Raw genomic sequence first — 18,340 nt, 5'->3', positions numbered from 1 at the left:
GCGAACTGGAGGCCGCCCTGCACAGCCGCCAGGTGAGGCCCGCCGGGCACCCGGGCCGTCCTCCGCGTCCCCTACCCAAAGCTGTGGCCTCCATCCTGAAGGCCTCCCGCCCCTGCTCGGCGCCGCAGCGATTCCCAGCGCACCCTCCCCGGCCCAATCCGAAGCCTAGGTGACCTCCCCCTGTGCTTGAGCCTCCGGCCTCGCCCCCCAGCGCTGGGCCTCGCCCATCTCCTCGCTGCGCACTGCATCCAGCCCCTGACCTCGCGCCGCAGCACCCCTGAGCCAGGCTGAGAAGGAGCAGCGCAGACCTGGTCCCCAGGCCGGTCCAAACTCTTGACATCGCAGCTCCGCCTCTGCCTGACCAGGCCCCTCTACCGGACCCCTAGCTCTGACCCTGACAGAGCACAGGAGAGGTGGACAGGCCCTTCCCACCTGCCCCCTCCCCATCCCTGCGGGGACAAGTAGGCCACCCCCTGCCATTTCCACTGCCTGTCTGCCTTACTTCGCGCAGTGACTCCCAACCCTGTTCAGCCCAGTGGTCTTGTCTCTGCCTCTCCTTACTTGCCCTGTGCTGAGTGTCGCATCTCCCCCAGCACGACATTGAACAGGAGGACCCCCGGGGGCGCACTCCCCTGGAGCTGGCCGTGTCCTTGGGGAACCTGGAGTCTGTGAGAGTCCTCCTTCGACACAATGCCAACGTGGGCAAAGAGAGCTGCCAGGGCTGGGCAGGTACTGCAGAGGGCAAAGGGGCTCTCTTGAGGCTAGCAGCGGGGTTGGCGAGTGGCCATTCCCGGGGACTTTCAGAGAGCACCCCTCAGCAGCCCGGTGCCCCCAGTCCTGCAGGAGGCGGTCAGTACTGGGGACCCTGAGATGGTGCAGCTGGTGCTCCAGTACCGGGACTACCAGAGGGCCACACAGAGGCTGGCTGGCATTCCGGAACTGCTCAACAAACTCCGCCAGGTGCAGCAGGGCAGAGGAGTGTGGCCAGGAAGAGGGGTGGCGTGCCATGGCAGGGGGCAGTGACAGACTGCATGGGGGTCACCCTCGTCACTCGTGACAGGCCTGGCCTTGGAAGGGCACCCAGCCTGTGCAGCATGCTTTCCTGACACTCTCAGCGAGGTCCCTCTCTTTTGACCTCAGCCCAGGGCCACGCAGATGAAAGTGGGACCTTTGGGAGGAGACCCTCAGCTGGCCTTGAGGGTCCCCTAGTGCCAGAAATCTCAACAGAGCTTTACACCACGGGCCCCCTGGTGAATGCAGATTTTCTGGAGGGAGGGTTTCACCCGACTTCACTGACGTGGCCTGGATTCCTGGATTATCTGTCCCCGCTTTTCAAACTTTGGGGGGCGGGGCAGAGGTGAGCTGAGAGAGCACACTATCTCCTGCTCCCCCCCAGGGGCAGGCCCTCAAGGGGCCCCTGTGCCCTCTTTACAGATGAGCAGACAGGTGCTCCCCCAGGGCCCCCCAGAGGGCTAGTGGCCAGGTGGAGACTGGCCCCCAGGCCTCCAGATGCCTACAGCCTGATTGCCTGAAGACTTTTTAGGGCCCCACGTGGCCCACCCTTTCCTGAGTGGGGTTTGGTGGGGGTGGGGCTACGGCAGAGCCATGGAAGTGCGTCAGGACTTGCCGAAGGGTGGGCTCCCAGAAGAGGACCTGTGGACAAGGAGCCCCCGGCCCACTGGCCCCCGGCACCCGTCAGGGCCCTGACAGGCCCTCTGGTCTATCTCAGGCTCCCGACTTCTACGTGGAGATGAAGTGGGAGTTCACCAGCTGGGGTGAGTGGGGGCTGCTCGGCCTGGGGGAGGGCCTTTGGGTGAGAACCTCAGTGACCTCTGTGCCCTCCGCAGTGCCCCTGGTGTCCAAGATGTGCCCAAGTGACGTGTACCGTGTGTGGAAGCGGGGCGAGAGCCTGCGCGTGGACACCAGTCTCCTGGGCTTTGAGCACATGACCTGGCAGCGTGGCCGGAGGAGCTTCATTTTCAAGGGCCAGGGTGAGCTCAGCGGGGGCTCGCTGTGGCTTCCAAGTCTCTCCTGGGGCTTACGAGGTGACGCTGTCCTTTCTGTCCACTCTCCAGATATGGAAACAAGGTTGGGGTGGAGGGGACCCAGGGCTGAGGCCGCACCCTCTGAGCAGCAGGGGGCTGAGGCAGCATGATGGCCTCCCACCTGCTGCTTGGTGCCTAGCACTGACTTGTCCGCATCCACCCACCTGGCAGAGGCAGGAGCCCTGGTGATGGAAGTGGACCACGACCGGCAGGTGGTGCACACGGAGACGCTGGGGCTCGCCGTGCATGAGCCAGAAGCGCTGCTGGCCGCCATGCGGCCCAGTGAGGAGCATGTGGCCAGCCGCCTCACCTCTCCTATCGTCTCCACTCACCTGGACACTCGCAACGTGGCCTTCGAGAGGTTAGTTGGGGCCTGGCCACACTGCTGGCGGTGCCCTTGAGGCTCCTGGTTCAGGCCTCTGGGAGGCTGAGCCACTCGCAGAGGCCACTCAGATCAGGGAGCGGGTCACTGCAGGCCCAGTGCCTCGCCCAGACTGCCCGCACATCCTCTGGCAACCTCTGAGTCCCCGCGTGCCTGTCTGTCCTGGCAGCTGTCTTCCTGGGGAGGAGGCTAGGTCAGAGTGTCCCCAGTTCCTTGACACCTGACCTTACATGTTTTCTCGTAAAAATGCTTTAGGCTGTGGTTCAGGGCAGCCCTTTGCACCGCAGTTCTCTCAGTCGTACGGCTGTGTCAGGCCAGGGTCCTTTGGTAGCGCAGGAACCTGACCCTTCCAGCCAGACCATCATTTCTGTGACAACATGTGCCCCAGTTCCAAAAACAGGCTCCGGAAACCCTTAAAAAGAAAAAAACAGTTTGGTTGAGATAATTTTCATATACTGTACAGTTCACCTATTTAAAGTGTACAATTCAGTGGTTTTTAGTACATTCACAGATCTACAGCCATCACCACAGTCAGTTTTAGACTATTTCATCACCTCAAAAAAGAAACCTTGTATCCTTTAGCTACCACTCCCATCCCCTCATCCCCTCCCTCAGCCCTCAGCAACTACTAATCTACTTTCTGTCTCTAGATTTTTCTATTCTGTACGTTTCCTATAAATAGAATCATATAATAAGTGATCTTTTGTAACTAGCTTCTTTTACTTAGCATGACTGTTTTCAAAGTTCAACCAAAATGTGGCATATAACTATTTTGTTTCCTTTTGTGGCTGAATATACCACATTTTGCTCGGTCATCCATCAACAGAAATCAGGATTATTTCCACCTTTCAACCATTATGAATAATGCTGCCATATACATTAGTGTACAAATTTTTGTGTGAACACCTGTTTTTGTTTCTCCTGGGTATCTACTTAGGAGTGAAGTTGCTGGGTCATGTGCTAACTGGATGTTTAATTGTTTGAAGAACTGTCAGGCCGTTTACCAAAGGGGCTGTAGTATTTCATAGTCCCACCTGCAGTGTCTGAGGGTTCTAGTTTCTCCACATCCTCACCAACACTTATTGTTCGCTTATTTACTTATTTTTGGATTAGAACTGTTCTATCAAGTGTGAAGTGCTATCTCATTGTGGTTTTGATTTGCATTTTCAAAATGCAAATGATGTCGAACACCTTTTCGTGTGCTTATTAGCCATTTGTATATCTTCTTTGGAGAAGTGTCTATTTGGACCCTTTGCCCATTTAAAAAATCGAGTTATCTCTTATTATTGGGTTGTAAGAGTTCTTTATTAATTCTAGATATAAATCCCTTATCAGATGTACGATTCGCAAATACTTTCTCCCATTCTGTGAGTTGTCTTTCACTTTCTTGATGGTGTCCTTTGAAGCACAAAAGTTTCTAATTTTTATGAAGTTCAGTTTATCTGTTTTTTCTTTTGTTGTTTGTGCTTTTAGTTTTACATCTAACAATACTTTGCCAAATCCAAAGTCATGAAGATTTTCTTCTTTGTTTTCTTCTGAAAGTTTTATACTTTTAGCTCTTACATTCAGGTCGTTGATCCCCTTTGAGTTAATATTTATACATGGCGGGAATTTATAAATTCTTTTACATGTGACTATCTAATTGTCTGAGCACGATTTGTTAAAAAAGATTGTTGTTTTCCCATTGAATGGTTGTGGCATCCTTGTGGAAAATCGATTGACCATGGATGTATGGGTTTATTTCTGGACTCTCAGTTTTATTTCATCGATCTATATGTCTATCTTTGTACCAGTACCACACGATCTTAATTGGTATTGTTTTGTAGTAAGTTTTGAAATTGGAAAAGTGTGAGTCTTCTGACTTTGTTCATCTTTCTCAGGATTATTTTGGGTATTCTGGGTCCTGTAATTTCATATGAATTCCTGATTTAGCTTGTTAATTTCTACAAAGAAGTCAAGTGGGATTCTGATTCTAATTCCCAACTGTGGTTTCCCCACTACAGATTCCTAACCTCAGGTGGTTGCATCCAACTGAGGATGCGAAGAGTAGACTGCAGTAAAGTTTTGAGGGAGTCGACAGTTATATGGATTTTCAGTTGCATGGGGATTGGACCACCACCCCACCGTGTTGTTCAAGGGTCAACTTGAACAACAGAAGTACAAAAGAAGTTTGTACTTCTTTTGATAAATTTATCCCAAGTATTTTATTCTTTTTGATGCTACCATAAATGGAATTATTTCTTTATTACATTTTTGAATTGTTCATTGCAAATCTATAACAATACAATTGATTTTTGTATGTTGATCTTATATCCTACAACCTTGCTAAACTCAAAAACCTCATTTTTTGTTTTAATGGGTTTTTAGTGGCTTTCTTATTATTTTTTATACGTAAGATCACGTCATCTCTTAATAGAGATAGTATTACTTCTTTCTTTCCAACCTAGATGCCTTTTATTTCTTTTTCTTGTCTAATTATTTCAGCTAGAACCTCCAGTAGAATGTTGAATGGAAGTGGCAAGAGCAGACATTTTTATCTTGTTTCTGACCTTAGGGGAAAAGCATTTAGTCTTTCACCATTAAGTATGATGTTAGTTGTGGGTACCCTTTATCAGATTGAAGAAGTTCTCTACTATTCCTAGTAAGTTGAGTGTTGTTATCATGAAAGGATTTGAATTTTGTCACATGCTTTTTCTGCATCTATCGATACGATCCTGTGATTTTTATTTGTATTCTATTGATACGTGTTACATCAATTGATTTTCAGTAATTGAACCAACCTTGTATTCTTGGGATAAATTCCACTTGGTCATGGTGTATAATTCTTTTCATATGTAGCTAGATATGGTTAGCTAGTATTTTGTGTTCATATTCATGAGGAATATTGGTCCGTAGTTTTTTTTTCTTTATTATTTATTTATTTATTTATTTATTTATTTTGTGATGTCTTTGGTTGTAGTATCCGGGCAATGCCTCATAGAATGCGTTAGGCAGTATCACCCCCCTTGTCTCTTTTTTGCAAGAGTTTGTGAATAATTGACATTAATTCTTCTTTAAATGTTTGGTGAGATTCATTGGTGAAGCCATCTGGGCTTGGGTTTTTCTTTATGGGTAGTTTTTTTTTTTTACCACTTTAATCTCTTTATTTGTTACAGGTCTATTAGATTATTTCTTCTTGAGTTCGTTTTGTTTGTTTTTGTCTCTTTTGGATTTGTCCATTTAATCTAAATTATCTAATTTGGGCACAATTGCTTGTTGAATTCTTTTATGATCCTTTTTATTCTGTAATGTCAGTAGTAATGCTCTCTCTTTTGTTTTTGATTCTAGTAATTTGAGTTATGTCTTTTCTTGGCCAGTCTAGCCAAAGGTTTGCCAATTCTGTTGATCTTGTCAAAGAACCAACTTTTGGTTTAATTGATTTTTTTTTATTGTTTTTCCATTCTGTATTTCATTAATTTTTCACTCTAATATTTATTCTTTCTGCTTGCTGTGGATTTAGTGTGCTCTTAATATAGAAATGTCTTAATATAGAAAGTAAGGTTATCGATTTGAGATCTTTCTTCTTTCTTGTTGTTTACACCTATGACTTTCTCTCTGAGCACTGCTTTATCTGTGTCCCATAAAAGTTTCGATATGTTGTATCTTCATTTCCAGTCATTTCAAAGTATGTTTTAATTTCCTTTTTGATTTATTCTTCGATCCTTTGGTTATTTGGGAGTGTGTTGTTTACTTTCCCATATTTGTGAATTTCCGAAATCTTTTTTCTGTTATTGATTTCTAATTTCATTTCATTGTGATCGGAGAACATACATTGTTTGATTTCTTTTAAATTCTACTGAGGCTTTTATGTCCTGATGAATGAATGTTCCATGTGCACTTGAGAAGAATGTGTATTCTGTGACTGTTGGGTGGAGTGTTTTAAGGAAGTCTATTAAGTCTAGTTTATGGTGTTGTTCAAGTCCTGTTTCCTTGTTGATCTTCTGTCTACTTATTAATCTTCTACTGTTAATCTTCTATCCATTATTGAAAATAGGGTATTGACGTCTCCAACTATTATTGTTGAGTCAGACATACTTTTATTTTTAACTTTTCATTATGGAAAGAAGAGAGAAAAGTATAATGTACTCATCACTCAACTTCAGCCTTTATCAACATCTTGCCAATCTTGTTGAATTGATCCTTCATCTTTTTTTCTTTTGCCTTGGACTGTTTCAAAGCACATCCCAGATACCATATCATTTCACCATTAAATGGTTCCACACATGACTCTAGCCAAATAAGGGTGTTTTTTAAACCCAGCCCCAACACCATTAACATAGCTAACAAAATTAACAGTAATTCCCTAGTAATCTCTAGTCCCCAGTTCATGTCCAGCTGTCCCAGCTCTCCAGGCACCCTCTTCAAGGCCCCTGCGTGCCTCACAGTGAGAAGGCTAATCAGAGGGGGTCTTTAGAAGGGAAGGCTTTGGCCCGGATTGAGGGGTGTAGGTCCTCACCAGCTCCCGTTTGGTCTGTTTCAGGAACAAATGTGGTATCTGGGGCTGGCGGTCTGAGAAGATGGAAACCGTTAGCGGCTACGAGGCCAAGGCAGGAGAGGCTGGTGGTGGGGGCTTGGGTAGGAGACAAGGCCCAGGAACTCCGCCCCTTCTCCACAGCCACCCAAGTGGAGGGAGAGACAGAGTAGCCTGTGGGCTCTGAAAGCCCTGCGCGGCCGTGGGAACTCAGTGGGACCTGAGCACCCAGCCCCTGCCGAGCACGTAGGGATCACCCACAGCACGGGCCCCCAGCCTGGGCCCCCGCCCAAGACACCAAGATGAAACGAGGACCATTTTCCTCTCATTAGTGACTCCCCGGGGTTCAGACCCTGCCACCCCCACTGTGGGGAGTGAGATGTCATCTGTTCCTGGGGACAGGAGGACTTGGGTCCTGTGCTGGTGAGGCTGAGTATGGGGAACAGGCCCTGAGCCCCCAGCTCCCCTTGTATTCCTCCTGCTCCCCAGGTGTACAGTGCCACCAATGTGGAGCTGGTGACACGCACACGCACAGAGCACCTGTCTGATCAGGACAAGTCGAGGAGCAAAGGTAAACCCAGGTGCGCCTGCCTCCTGCCCAGTTACTCCATGCGGTGGGGTCGCCCTGGTCTGGGCGGGCCAGAGTATCTGGGGCAAGCTGGGAGGCCACCTCATTGCTATCTGCTCCGTCTCCCACTCGACAAGAGGCTCCCAGGGTGGAGGGCGGCAGTCTGGGGGCAGTGGCCCAAAGCCCCCTCATGGCTCCCACCCTTCTCCTTAGGGGGAAAGACTCCATTCCAGTCCTTCCTCGGGATGGCCCAGCAGCACTCCTCCCACAACGGGGTGAGCCAGGGCTGGGGGTCAGGGGCTGGGGGCCACTGGGCGGGGCCAGGCAGGCGCCATCCCGAGCGCTAAGCCAGGTCCCGGGGCCTACCCAGGCTCCCGTGCAGCAGGCAGCCAGCCCCACCAACCCCACAGCCATTTCCCCCGATGAATACTTTGACCCCAACTTCAGCCTGGAGTCGCGGAACATCGGCCGCCCCATCGAGATGTCCAGCAAAGTACAGAGGTGAGGTCAGGGGGCTGGCTGGAGACTGCCCTCAAGGACAGGGACCCTGCTTGCTTCTTCTGAGCCCTAGCAGACTCCTGTCACACGTGGGGCCCACCGGAATGGGGGCCCCACTCACCCAGCTGGTTTCCCTCCTCCACTTCCTGGGGGCAGGAGCCGGGTCCGTCTTATCCATGGTCCTGGGCACCCAGCTCGGGGCTTGGCCCAGAGGACTGGTCGCTGTTCTTTGACGAGTGAATGAACGAGTGGGCAGCACCACCCATGTATCGTTTTCTGTTCAGTGTAACGCATACTTGCGGGGGGCCAGCTTGCAGAGTGGGAAGGGGCCGCTGCTCTGCCACCTCCTGGCTTTGCGGCCTGTGGAAACGTCTCCCCCTGCAAGAGCGTCTCCTCAGTAAATGAGAACAGTCGCACTGGCTGCCTCCCCACAGGGGTACCGTGAGGGTCTGATGGCCCATGACACGGCTTACGATGGGCCCAGCACCTTCCTGGGGACCTGCTGTGGCCTTTCTCAGCCGCCCAGTGGATTCGAACCCCGTCGGTCCTGACCCCTGGTCTGTGCTGGAACCCAAAGTATGGCAGAGTGTGAGGCGCTGGCCAGCTGTGGGCTGAGAACAGGGCTGCAGATGAGGCCCAGACTGAAGCCGGCAGCCCAGCCCCACCCTCGTCTAGACAGGTTGAGCTGGCACAAACCACTGTAGGCTCTAGTCTGGACCCAGGGTCTGGGGGCAGCTCAGGCCAAAGGGCCAGAAGGACACACACTCCCGGGGAGGCGGCCAGGAGCAGCTGAGCAGAGAGGAGGGTGCCCCAGGCCAGGCGGAGGGCGTGAGTAAAGGCAGCTGTCCAGAGTGAATGGGCCTTAGCAGAGGGGCTACCAGAGGTTCCTCAGCCCACGTCCTCGGTCGGCTGGGCAGGTTCAAGGCAACACTGTGGCTGAGTGAGGAGCACCCGCTGTCCCTGGGTGACCAGGTGACACCTATCATCGACCTAATGGCCATCAGCAATGCTCACTTTGCCAAGCTGCGAGACTTCATCACCTTGCGCCTCCCACCCGGCTTCCCGGTCAAGATTGGTGAGAGGGCGGCCCCAGGGGCTGGGGTACGCGCGGCCGCGGGGGCCAGGCACAGGTGGGCCCCTGCTGCAGCAGCTCAGGCTTGGCTTCCCTCCCAGAGATTCCCCTTTTCCACGTGCTCAACGCCCGCATCACCTTCGGCAACCTGTGTGGCTGTGACGAGCCGCTGAGCTCAGTGTGGGTGCCGGCCCCTGGCTCTGCTGTCGAAGCTCCAGGTAGCAGTGCGGGAGGGAGGGGGTGGCACGGCGTCTGGCCTCTGGGTCCTGGGGGCTGAGTGTGGCCCCTCTGCCACCCAGGGAGCCCTTTCCCGTGTGAGGTGGACCCCGCTGTGTTCGAGGTGCCTGAGGGGTACAGCGTGCTGGGCGCGGAGCGCAGTGAGCCCCTCCGTGACGAAGACGACGACCTGCTGCAGTTCGCCATCCAGCAGAGCCTGCTCGAGGCGGGCACGGAGGCGGAGCAGGTGGGCACACGTAGGGCTAGGCCCTGGCTGGGCACTGGGCCAGCAGAGGTGACAGCTCTGGGCTCCTGGTGCCGTAGGTGACTGTCTGGGAAGCCCTGACCAACACTCGGCCTGGTGCCCACCCTCCTCCCCAAGCCACGGCGTATGAGGAGCAGCGTCAGCTGGAGCGGTGAGGCCCTCTGGGACCTATCGGGTCCATGTCTCAGTCCTGCCCTGCCTCAGGGACCTGCCAGCCAGCAGTCCTCGGCTCGTGAGGGTGGGTAGCAGGCAGGTGCTGGTCCCAGGACCCCTGCCCTCTTCAGGGTCACTCTCCATCAGCATTTCTGCCCACCACTGAAGGCAGCATGCAGGATGGGGAGACAGGGCCCTACCTTCTCTCTGGTCTCCCAGGTTCCAGCCACCCTGTCTTTGTCTTTGTCCTCCGAAGCCATGTCCCAGCCCTTGGCCTCCTCCCCGAGCCTTGGTGCTCACTGGTCTGCTCTCCCTCTCACGCCTTGCCTGGAAGGGCCCTCCAGGAAAGCCTGAGGATGTCCACAGAGCCCAGGGGTCCGGGATCCCCTCATAGGACGCCCTCTGCCCTGCCGCCCCCAAGCTTTGAGGAGCAGCTCCGCCTGGCCCTGGAGTTGTCCTCGCGGGAACAGGAGGAGCGTGAGCGGCGAGGGCAGCAGGAAGAGGAAGACTTGCAGCGGATCCTGCGGCTCTCGCTCACAGAGCACTGAGCGCCTGGCCTGGGAGGGCTGTCTGGGCCGCTCTCCCACCCGCTTTTCTAACTTATTTATTTATAAACTGTCTGCTGCTGAGTTTGGGGCCTGGAGCCCTGGGGGTGGGCTTGCGCTGGAGACCAAGATGGAAATAAAGAGACCTTCAGCAGCAGGCTTGCTCCGCTCAATGGGGGAATACTGGGGGGTGGGGCGCTGAGGGGAGACCACGGGCGATGGCCTGAGACCGGGGTTCGAATCCTGGCCGTGGCTCCCTTAGCCTCTCTGAGGCTGTTTCTTCAGCTGTAAAATGAGACCACCTCCCACTCCCCATGGCTTCTGGGAGGTAAAATGAAGAAACATGTGCCCAGTGCCCTTAGAGGAGGTGCTCCTGAGCCCTGTCTCACCTACTGGAGACCCAGCTTTCACCTGCCACCCAGTCTGGCTTTCCCAGAACCCACTCATGCTCCTGCCAGGGAAGGGGCAAGGCTGGCCTTCGGACTACTTACAGCCAGAGCCCCCTGCACCCCCGGCCTGGGCTCCCGCTCCTATTCCAGCGTGTTCTATCGGAGTGGCTTTGGGCGAGTCACCTCCCTGCTGCAGCTGTGACCCTGCTCAGCCCTGCGCTGAAGGCCCAGGGTGGCCCTGAGGATCCCCTGTGGGCCTCGGGTTCTAAATCCCAGCTGATTTCCCCTGAAGCTTTGCATGTCTCCCAGTGATTCATGCAGGGAGTGGAAGCATGAGGGCCAACCAGCATGGAGAAATACGTTTGGGGTGCCCCTCCCCACTTAAGACGCACAGCGTCTGATCCTATCCAAGACCTGTGTCCTCCAGCAACTGCCTCCCTAGGGCCCCTCTCTGCTGGGTAACTGAACAATTGAGGCCCAAAGCAGAGCTCAGGTGACCTAACTGGGCGGGGCAGGGAGGGCAGGGCCAGGTGTGCTTCTTGGGAGGAAGGACCGAACCCCAGCCGGGCGCAGACGGAAAGCTGCCATACCAACGGCTCCTTCCCTGCTGGTCGCCTCGCTGGCACCTGCGCCCAGCCTCGGCTCCGCCCCCAACGTGTTTGGGGGGTGGGCGGTGGTGGGGGAGGTGGGCAGAACCTGGGGAGACGCCAGGGGAGGGGCGGCGGCCACTTGGTGTTGGCTCCACCGGCTGGGCTGGAGGGGTGTCTGGCCCTTTAAGGGCCGCCCCCGAGGAGGTGCCAGGCCCTGGTGGCTCCGCTCTCTCCTTCCTGGTCCTGCTGGGCAGGGACTGTCCAGGCGGCTGTGGGAGGGCTCTGTGCCCAGTGCTGGCCCAGGTGCCCCCGGCCTGGCCCATGGCCCTGGTAACAGTGAGCCGCTCGCCCCCGGCCAGTGGCTGCTCCACACCTGTGGGGCCCGCGGTGAGTCTCACTTTGCTGTGGTCCTGCCCACGCAGTTGGCTGCCTGCTGGGCCTGGGGGAAGCGCATCCTGCCCAGGGGCAGCCGTCCCGCAAGCCTGGGGGTGTGTGGAGGGGGACCCCAAGGCTCAGGCTAGAGGGGGCTGGGGGGTCCCTAGACGCCCAAGAACTCGGACTGAGTCAAGAATCAGCTCCCTGAGCGCAAGCGTACGGAGGCCTAACCTCCCTCCTGGCCCAGACCTGTGCCAAACACTAGCACCCCACCCACCTTTAACCCCCTGCTTTCCTAGCTAGACCTGGGCCCAGGACCCCCCAGTGCCTCCGGTGGAGAGTAGACAAGGGTGGGAAGGGTATCTGACACCTTTTCTAGTTCCATTCTCTGGAGGTGATCCCCCCACCCCAGCATACCTGAGAGACCTTCCCCATCCTCACTGCACCCTGGGGCCCCTTTCCCAGCAGGACCAAGTCTCCAAGCGGAGAAGCCGGCTCCAACGAAGGTGAGAGCTTCGCCTCAACGCAGTCAGTCATCCAGCCGCCGGGCCTGGCCACTGCCGTCATGGAGGGCTCGCGGCCAAAGCCAACTACTGGATATGTGGGGCAGTGTCGCCAGTGGGAACGGCAGGCGGGTGGGCCGGCTTGCGGTGCTCACCTGGTTGCCTTTGCTTTCATCTTACCCCTGGTCAGCTGGGGCTCCTTCACCCACTACATTAGAGCCTGGCTCAGGCCAGTGGTCACAAGCCAAAGGACAGGATGGGACAACAGGGCCTGAATTAGACAGGTGGTAAGGGAAAGGGAGCAACCCCCCAGACCCCTCAGATAAGAATAGATGGGCTAGGGGCTTGAGAGCCTGTGAGGCAGTGGCTTTCAAAGTGTGGTGGCCGCACCCCCTGGAAACTGGTTGGAAATTCACATTCTCGGGCTGCCACTCCAGACCTACTGACTGTTAGGACGGGGCCCAACACCTGTTTTACCAGGCCCTCCAGGTGATTCTGACGTGCCCCTGCCCTAAGGGGTACGACAGGTCATAACGGTTTCGCCACTGCCCTGACAGGCAGAGCTTTGCAGTGCTCCATGGGGCTGTCCTGGGACTGCAGGACGGAGGGGACAGTGGAGATGCAGCTGAGCCCAGCCACGAGCCAGCGAAGGAAGCCCCAGGGGAAGAGCAGCTCCACAGGGATCAGACAGACGACAGGCATGGGCTGCAGAGTCCCCAGAAGCAGGAGCAGAGACAGCACCTCCACCTCATGGTAGAGCTGCTGAGGCCGCAGGATGACATCCGCCTGGTGAGTGGCCGTCCAGAGCCCCGCGGTGGGAACAGGAGAGGACAGAGCGCAGTGTGTGAGGGCAGGGCCCACCCTGGGGCGTGAAGCAGTTATCCAAAGCCCTGCAACCCTGCCGTTTCAGCTGGAGTTGTTTTAACAGGGCAAGGGCCTGTCTTCAGGTCTCTGGAGGGCTGGGGAAGGACAGGGCGGTTTGTCCTGCGTGAGCCCGCAGGGCCCAGGGAGGCCCAAGAGCTGGGATTCCACAGGGGCCTGTTTCTGCGCAGCCACAGCAAGACCTTCCTGCCTGTGAGTTGTCCGTAGATGGACCGGTGCTCAGGGGGCCTGCCCAGCACCCACCGGGAGCTGGTGTGCTGGAGGGGCCCATGGGGCAACAGGACATAGGTGGCAGTGGGAGGCCCAGCTCCTGTGGGGCTCCTCACTGTCCGCAGCAAAATGGGGAAAAAAAGATGTAGTCTTTCGTAAGGCTGAATTTATTCCACTGAAGCTGTCTTTTTACTGTGAGGTTGTGTTCTTAATGTTTCTTTGCTGAGAGATGTTTCTTGAATGAAATGATGGCAATGACAAGTGAAAGGGTTTTTTTAACCTCCTTCCTAGGCAGAAATAAAAACGGGCAATCTATGTCAGGCTCATTCTCCCCTTCTTCCACACACACCCCCTTTAAGGAAAACCTTTTTAAACATTTTGTTGGACCGTGAAATCCAGAACTTGGAACCCACTGGAATGTAACCACTGATCTGGGTTCTGGGAAGAAGGGGATAGGTGTGGAGTGAGCCCGTGGCAGTGGGTCTGTCCTAGGCCCGGTGTGTGTACAGGTGGAGAAGTGGGGTCCTCTGGGCCACTGTGACCCTGGGCTCCTCTCTCCCCATCCCTCCAGGCAGCCCAGCTGGAGGCAGCACGGCCCCCCCGGCTCCGCTACTTGCTGGTAGTTTCCACAACAGATCATGTGAGCCAGGATGAGACAGTCCTCCTGGGGGTGGACTTCCCTGATAGCAGGTGGGAGCAGGGAGAGGAAGGGAGGGGGGCTAGGAGGTGAAGCGCTGGGGGACAATGGCTTTCCCTCTGTGTCCTGCCAGCTCCCCCAGCTGCACCCTGGGCCTGGTCTTGCCTCTCTGGAGTGACACCCAGGTGTACCTAGATGGAGACGGGTAAGAGGTTGCAACTGGAGGGAGGAGAAAGGAGAGAGGAGGGACGGGAGGGTGGAGTGGCCAAGTGTGGTGCGTGGGGTGGGGCAGGGGCGCCGGGCTGGGTGTCTGCGGCCTGGGGCTGCTCTCAGCTCTGCCTGAGAGTCACTGTTTGATCCTGGGCAAGTCACTGCCCCATATCTGGCAAAAGGGGCTTATTCTGAAGTTCAGATGATGTGTACATATTGAGGACCAGCCTCAAGAGGTGGTTAGTGAGCGGGCCTCTCAGGGGCTCTGTCCCAGAGCCTGGAGTGGGGTTCCACCCACGCCTGGTCTCCGGCAGGGGCTTCAGTGTGACGTCTGGTGGGCAGAGCCGGATCTTCAAGCCGATCTCCATCCAGACCATGTGGTAAGCGGGGGTGGTCCAGCTCTGGACGGGCCTCCTCTCCTCAGAGATGGCTGCAGGGTCTGGGGAGGGGCAGCAGGGAGGACAGTGTGACCCGGCCTTTCCTCTGCCCCAGGGCCACACTCCAGGTGTTGCACCAGGCATGTGAGGTGGCTCTAGGAAGTGGTCTTGTGCCAGGGGGCAGTGCCCTCACCTGGGCCAGCCACTATGAGGGCAGATTGAACTCTGACCAGAGCTGTCTCAACGAGTGGATGGCCATGGCCGACCTGGAGTCTCTGCGGCCTCCCAGCACCGAGCCTGGCAGGTCAGTGCAGGGAGGGGTGGAAGCTGGGGGGAAGGGGTGTGCTATGGCGGAGTGGGAAAGGGGACCCTGAACTGACCGGCTCGGCTCCCAGGCCCTTGGAACAGGAGCAGATGGAGCAGGCCATCCGGGCCGAGCTGTGGAAGGTGCTGGACACGAGTGACCTGGAGAGCATCACTTCTAAGGAGGTGGGCTGGGTGCTGGGGCTGGGGAGTGAGCTGGGCCCGGATGGGTTGGAGGGGACCCTCCACTGGGGCCCTGGGTGTTACTCTCCTTGGAGCCATCCCACCTGGCTTTCCTCCTGTCCTGAGCCACTCCCAGATGCTTGGCCTCAGCCCCTCTGTCTGGATGGGACAGGGGACTGTCCTCAGAGGCCCCTGAGCCTCTCCTCTCCTTCCCGCCTGCAGATCCGCCAGGCCCTGGAGCTGCGGCTGGGCCGCCCTCTCCAACAGTACCGCGACTTCATCGATAACCAGATGCTGCTGCTCATGGCCCAGCAGGACCGGGCCTCCCGAATCTTCCCGCACCTCTACCTGGTGAGCTGCACGGGAGGGGTGGGAGAGGAGGAGGCCTCAGCGGGGCGGAGGGAGAATGACGCTTCCCTCCCTGTCCCTAGGGCTCGGAGTGGAATGCGGCGAACCTGGAGGAGCTGCAGAGAAACAGGCAGGGCTCCGGGCCCCCACGACTGTGCACCCCATCCTTCCCCATTGCTCGGCCTCCCCTTAAGGGGCCACCTAGCCAGAAACCCCCCGAGTCCCCTCAGCAGCCGTTAGTTCTGCTTCCAACCCCGCCCCCGAGGCCGGCCGGGAGAACAGCCACCCTGCCAGCTTGCAGCGGCTCCCTGGCCCACTCTTCTCCCTCCCCATGCCGTAAAGGGGAGATGGGAGTGCCCCTCTCCCGGGGGACCCGGCTGCCTGCTCCCATAGGTTCCTGTCATTTGTCCACCGTGGGCTTCTGGGGAGCCTGCTACGGTGTCTGTCAGCCAGCTGCTGCATGCCCACCCCATGAGTGTAGCTTAGAGGTCGGTCTCGGACTGCCTTCTGAGAATAACAGACAGGTCACTGTCGCAGTGCCGCCAGCAACTACCCAGACTGGAGAGAAACGAGCCCCGCGGGGGTGACTGGCCCAGGGCCACAGTCATCGCAGCTTCCCAACATAACTGTGCTGCCCCCTCCTGACTCAGAAAGAAGAACTAAACACACACGCAGCGGGCTGTGGGCCTGGGGCCTCGGGCCTCGGCCACGTCAGCCCGGCCTTGCAATCCCTGCTGCAGGGTCAGCCACATCTTGAACATGGCCCGAGAGATCGACAACTTCTACCCCGAGCGCTTCGTATACCACAACGTGCGCCTCTGGGACGAGGAGTCAGCCCAGCTGCTGCCCCACTGGAAGGAGACACACCGCTTTGTGGAGGCCGCCAGGTCGGGCTATCCCCAGCCCAGCTGTGCACCCATGCCTTCCTCCTGGCTGCTTTGGCCCTCGGGGTCCTTCCTTCCTGCTCCTCTGCCGGATGGGGAGCCCGCCGCCTGCCCTGCCCGCAGCAAGGGGCCAGGGAAGCGGGGCTGACCCGTCCTGCCTCCACAGAGCGCAGGGCACCCGGGTGCTAGTCCACTGCAAGATGGGAGTCAGCCGCTCGGCGGCCACAGTGGTAGCGTACGCCATGAAGCAGTACGGCTGGAGCCTGGAACAGGCCCTGCGCCACGTGCAGGAGCTCCGGCCCATCGCCCGCCCCAACCCCGGCTTCCTGCGCCAGCTGCAGACCTACCAGGGCATCCTGACCGCCAGGTATGGTGCGGGGCAAGGGGACAGGGGTGGTGGCGGTGGGCGCGGGGGGTGGCTGCCAGGTCACTCAGAGCTGACCCGGAGCCACCTCCTCACAGCCGGCAGAGCCATGTCTGGGAGCAGAAAGTGGGTGGGGCCTCCCCAGAGGAGCCCCTGGCCCCCGAGGTCTCTACACCATTCCCACCTCTTCCGCCAGAACCAGGGGGCAGTGGGGAGGTGATGGCTATGGGGTTGGAGCAGAGCCAGGCAACTCCAAAAGAAGAGCCTGGGCCACGGCCCCGCATCAACCTCCGTGGGGTCATGAGGTCCATCAGCCTCCTGGAGCCCCCCTCAGAGCTGGAGAGCGCCTCAGGGGCCGGTGACCTGCCAGAGGTGAGGCTGGGGCTGGGTGGAGGTCCTCCAGAGGAAGGGAGCAGGTGGCGGGAGGATGGAGAAAGACCAGGACAAGTGAGTGCTTGACTTTCGACCCTGGTGGGGGGGGCGCACCTGAGCATGGGGACCATACCCTGGGCAGCTCCCTATGGTCCCTTCAGAGCAGCTGCGGAGACCTAGTGAGGGCGGGTAAGTGCTGCCTTCCATGGGAGCTGGAGAGCAGTCGTGGGACGGGGGCATCGAGGGACGGGGGGCATCGAGGGGCTCCTTGGGAGTCAGCCCTGTGCGTAGCTCAGGTTTTTGTGTTCATGAAGCAGACATTCTGCACCTGCCCTTCCCCAGGCTCTGGCCTCTATGGCCCTGCCCTGGAAGGACCTCCTGTGACTCTTCTTCCCTATACTTTCACCCTCCCAGGTTTTCTCATCAAACGAGTCTTCAGACGAAGACCCTCCACGGTCCTTCTCTCAGCTCTCAAAGGCTAAGGGAGGCCGGCGGGTCCGCAAGGGGCCTTGGCCTGCCCTCAATTCTCGCCAGTCTGTGGTTGCCCTCAACAGCGCCGCACTGGTGGCCAGCCGGACCCGGGCCTTCCAGGAGCAGGAGCAGGAGCAGGAGCAGAGGGAGGCTTGCCGTTCCTCTACACCCAGGTTCCGGAAGGTGGTGAGGCAGGCCAGCGTGGACGGCAGTGGGGAGGAGGGAGAGGCCTGAGCCCTCACAGACGCCCGTGTCCCCTAGACACAGTAGAGGTGCCTGAACACAGCGCCTGGGACCAGCACCCCTCACTCCTGTCAGCCTGTCTGCACTCCCCTTAGCTCCCCTGCAGGAGGCCTCAGACCCCCATCACTACAGCCTCAGCTCCTACAGCCTTAAGTCTCAGACCCACGTCCACCTGTCCAAGGGCTCAAGACCTTCTCTGAAATGGGATGTGCCAGAGAGACTGAAGGTGCTTTGGGAGGCAGCAGTGCACTAGCGTCATTCTCAACTGCTGCCTGAAACACTCACTTGCAGCCACGGAAGAAAACGTAGTTTCCCAATGCAGAAAAACGTAGTTTCCCAATGCAGAAAGGCTCATGTTCCCTCCGTCACCCACTGCCGTCTGCCTCATACCTGCCCCACCCCTTCTTTCCTGGGGCCGTCTAGGCCAGAGAACTGGTGGCCCCCAAAGGACGAGAGTAACCTCAGCCCTCAGTCCCCAGTCCTGGAAGGCTCTGAGGAGCAGAGGGCTGGGTCCTCAGATGGGGCTGGCAGGTTGGCCTCCCTCACACCCGCTACAGCCTGCCAGAGTCTTGCTGCTGCCCCCAGCCCCTCACCCATACCCCATGGCACTACCCTGGGCCACAAGGCACCAGGCCAAAGAGAGTCTTCTTTTTTGTCCTTCACGGCCTCTGGCCAGTTTTTCATAATCTATAGTATCTGGCTTTGTACTTAGAAATAAAAAATTTTCATATTATGTTCAAGTTTA

General features: G+C 56.7%; 2 protein-coding genes across 7 annotated transcripts; both read left to right on the top strand.

The window, feature by feature from the left end:
* Positions 1-6: 6 nt before the first annotated feature.
* Positions 7-10,411, top strand: ANKRD13D (ankyrin repeat domain 13D). 5 transcript variants are annotated; one of them, XM_006911032.2, is made up of 15 exons: positions 7-32; positions 594-729; positions 836-960; positions 1,730-1,775; positions 1,848-1,991; positions 2,217-2,406; positions 6,947-7,013; positions 7,427-7,508; positions 7,719-7,780; positions 7,876-8,006; positions 8,921-9,078; positions 9,177-9,293; positions 9,375-9,538; positions 9,616-9,707; positions 10,044-10,411. In XM_006911032.2, the coding sequence occupies exons 3-15, from the start codon at positions 871-873 to the stop codon at positions 10,255-10,257; spliced, it is 1,557 nt and encodes a 518-aa protein (XP_006911094.1). In that variant the 5' UTR covers positions 7-32; positions 594-729; positions 836-870; the 3' UTR covers positions 10,258-10,411. The 5 variants fall into 5 exon arrangements, 4 of the variants coding, with proteins under 4 accessions (XP_006911094.1, XP_024902000.1, XP_024901997.1 ...); XM_025046232.1 differs by having other exon boundaries at positions 9,966-10,411; XM_025046229.1 differs by lacking the exon at positions 7-32 and having other exon boundaries at positions 45-729; positions 2,223-2,406; positions 9,966-10,411.
* Positions 10,412-11,435: 1,024 nt separating this feature from the next.
* Positions 11,436-18,340, top strand: SSH3 (slingshot protein phosphatase 3). Of its 2 annotated transcripts, none has more exons than XM_006911031.3 (14): positions 11,436-11,620; positions 12,077-12,114; positions 12,669-12,900; positions 13,775-13,893; positions 13,974-14,045; positions 14,365-14,430; positions 14,543-14,731; positions 14,823-14,916; positions 15,136-15,264; positions 15,345-15,391; positions 16,002-16,148; positions 16,312-16,512; positions 16,608-16,881; positions 17,296-18,340. In XM_006911031.3, exons 1-14 carry the CDS (start codon positions 11,555-11,557, stop codon positions 17,584-17,586), a joined length of 1,965 nt encoding a protein of 654 aa, XP_006911093.1. In that variant the 5' UTR covers positions 11,436-11,554; the 3' UTR covers positions 17,587-18,340. The 2 variants fall into 2 exon arrangements, with proteins under 2 accessions (XP_006911093.1, XP_015444139.1); XM_015588653.2 differs by having other exon boundaries at positions 12,074-12,114.

Source organism: Pteropus alecto, unplaced genomic scaffold (assembly GCF_000325575.1).
Source record: "Pteropus alecto unplaced genomic scaffold, ASM32557v1 scaffold43, whole genome shotgun sequence".
NCBI classification, from domain to species: domain Eukaryota; kingdom Metazoa; phylum Chordata; class Mammalia; order Chiroptera; family Pteropodidae; genus Pteropus; species Pteropus alecto.
This window is presented reverse-complemented; position numbering and strand designations above follow the sequence as displayed.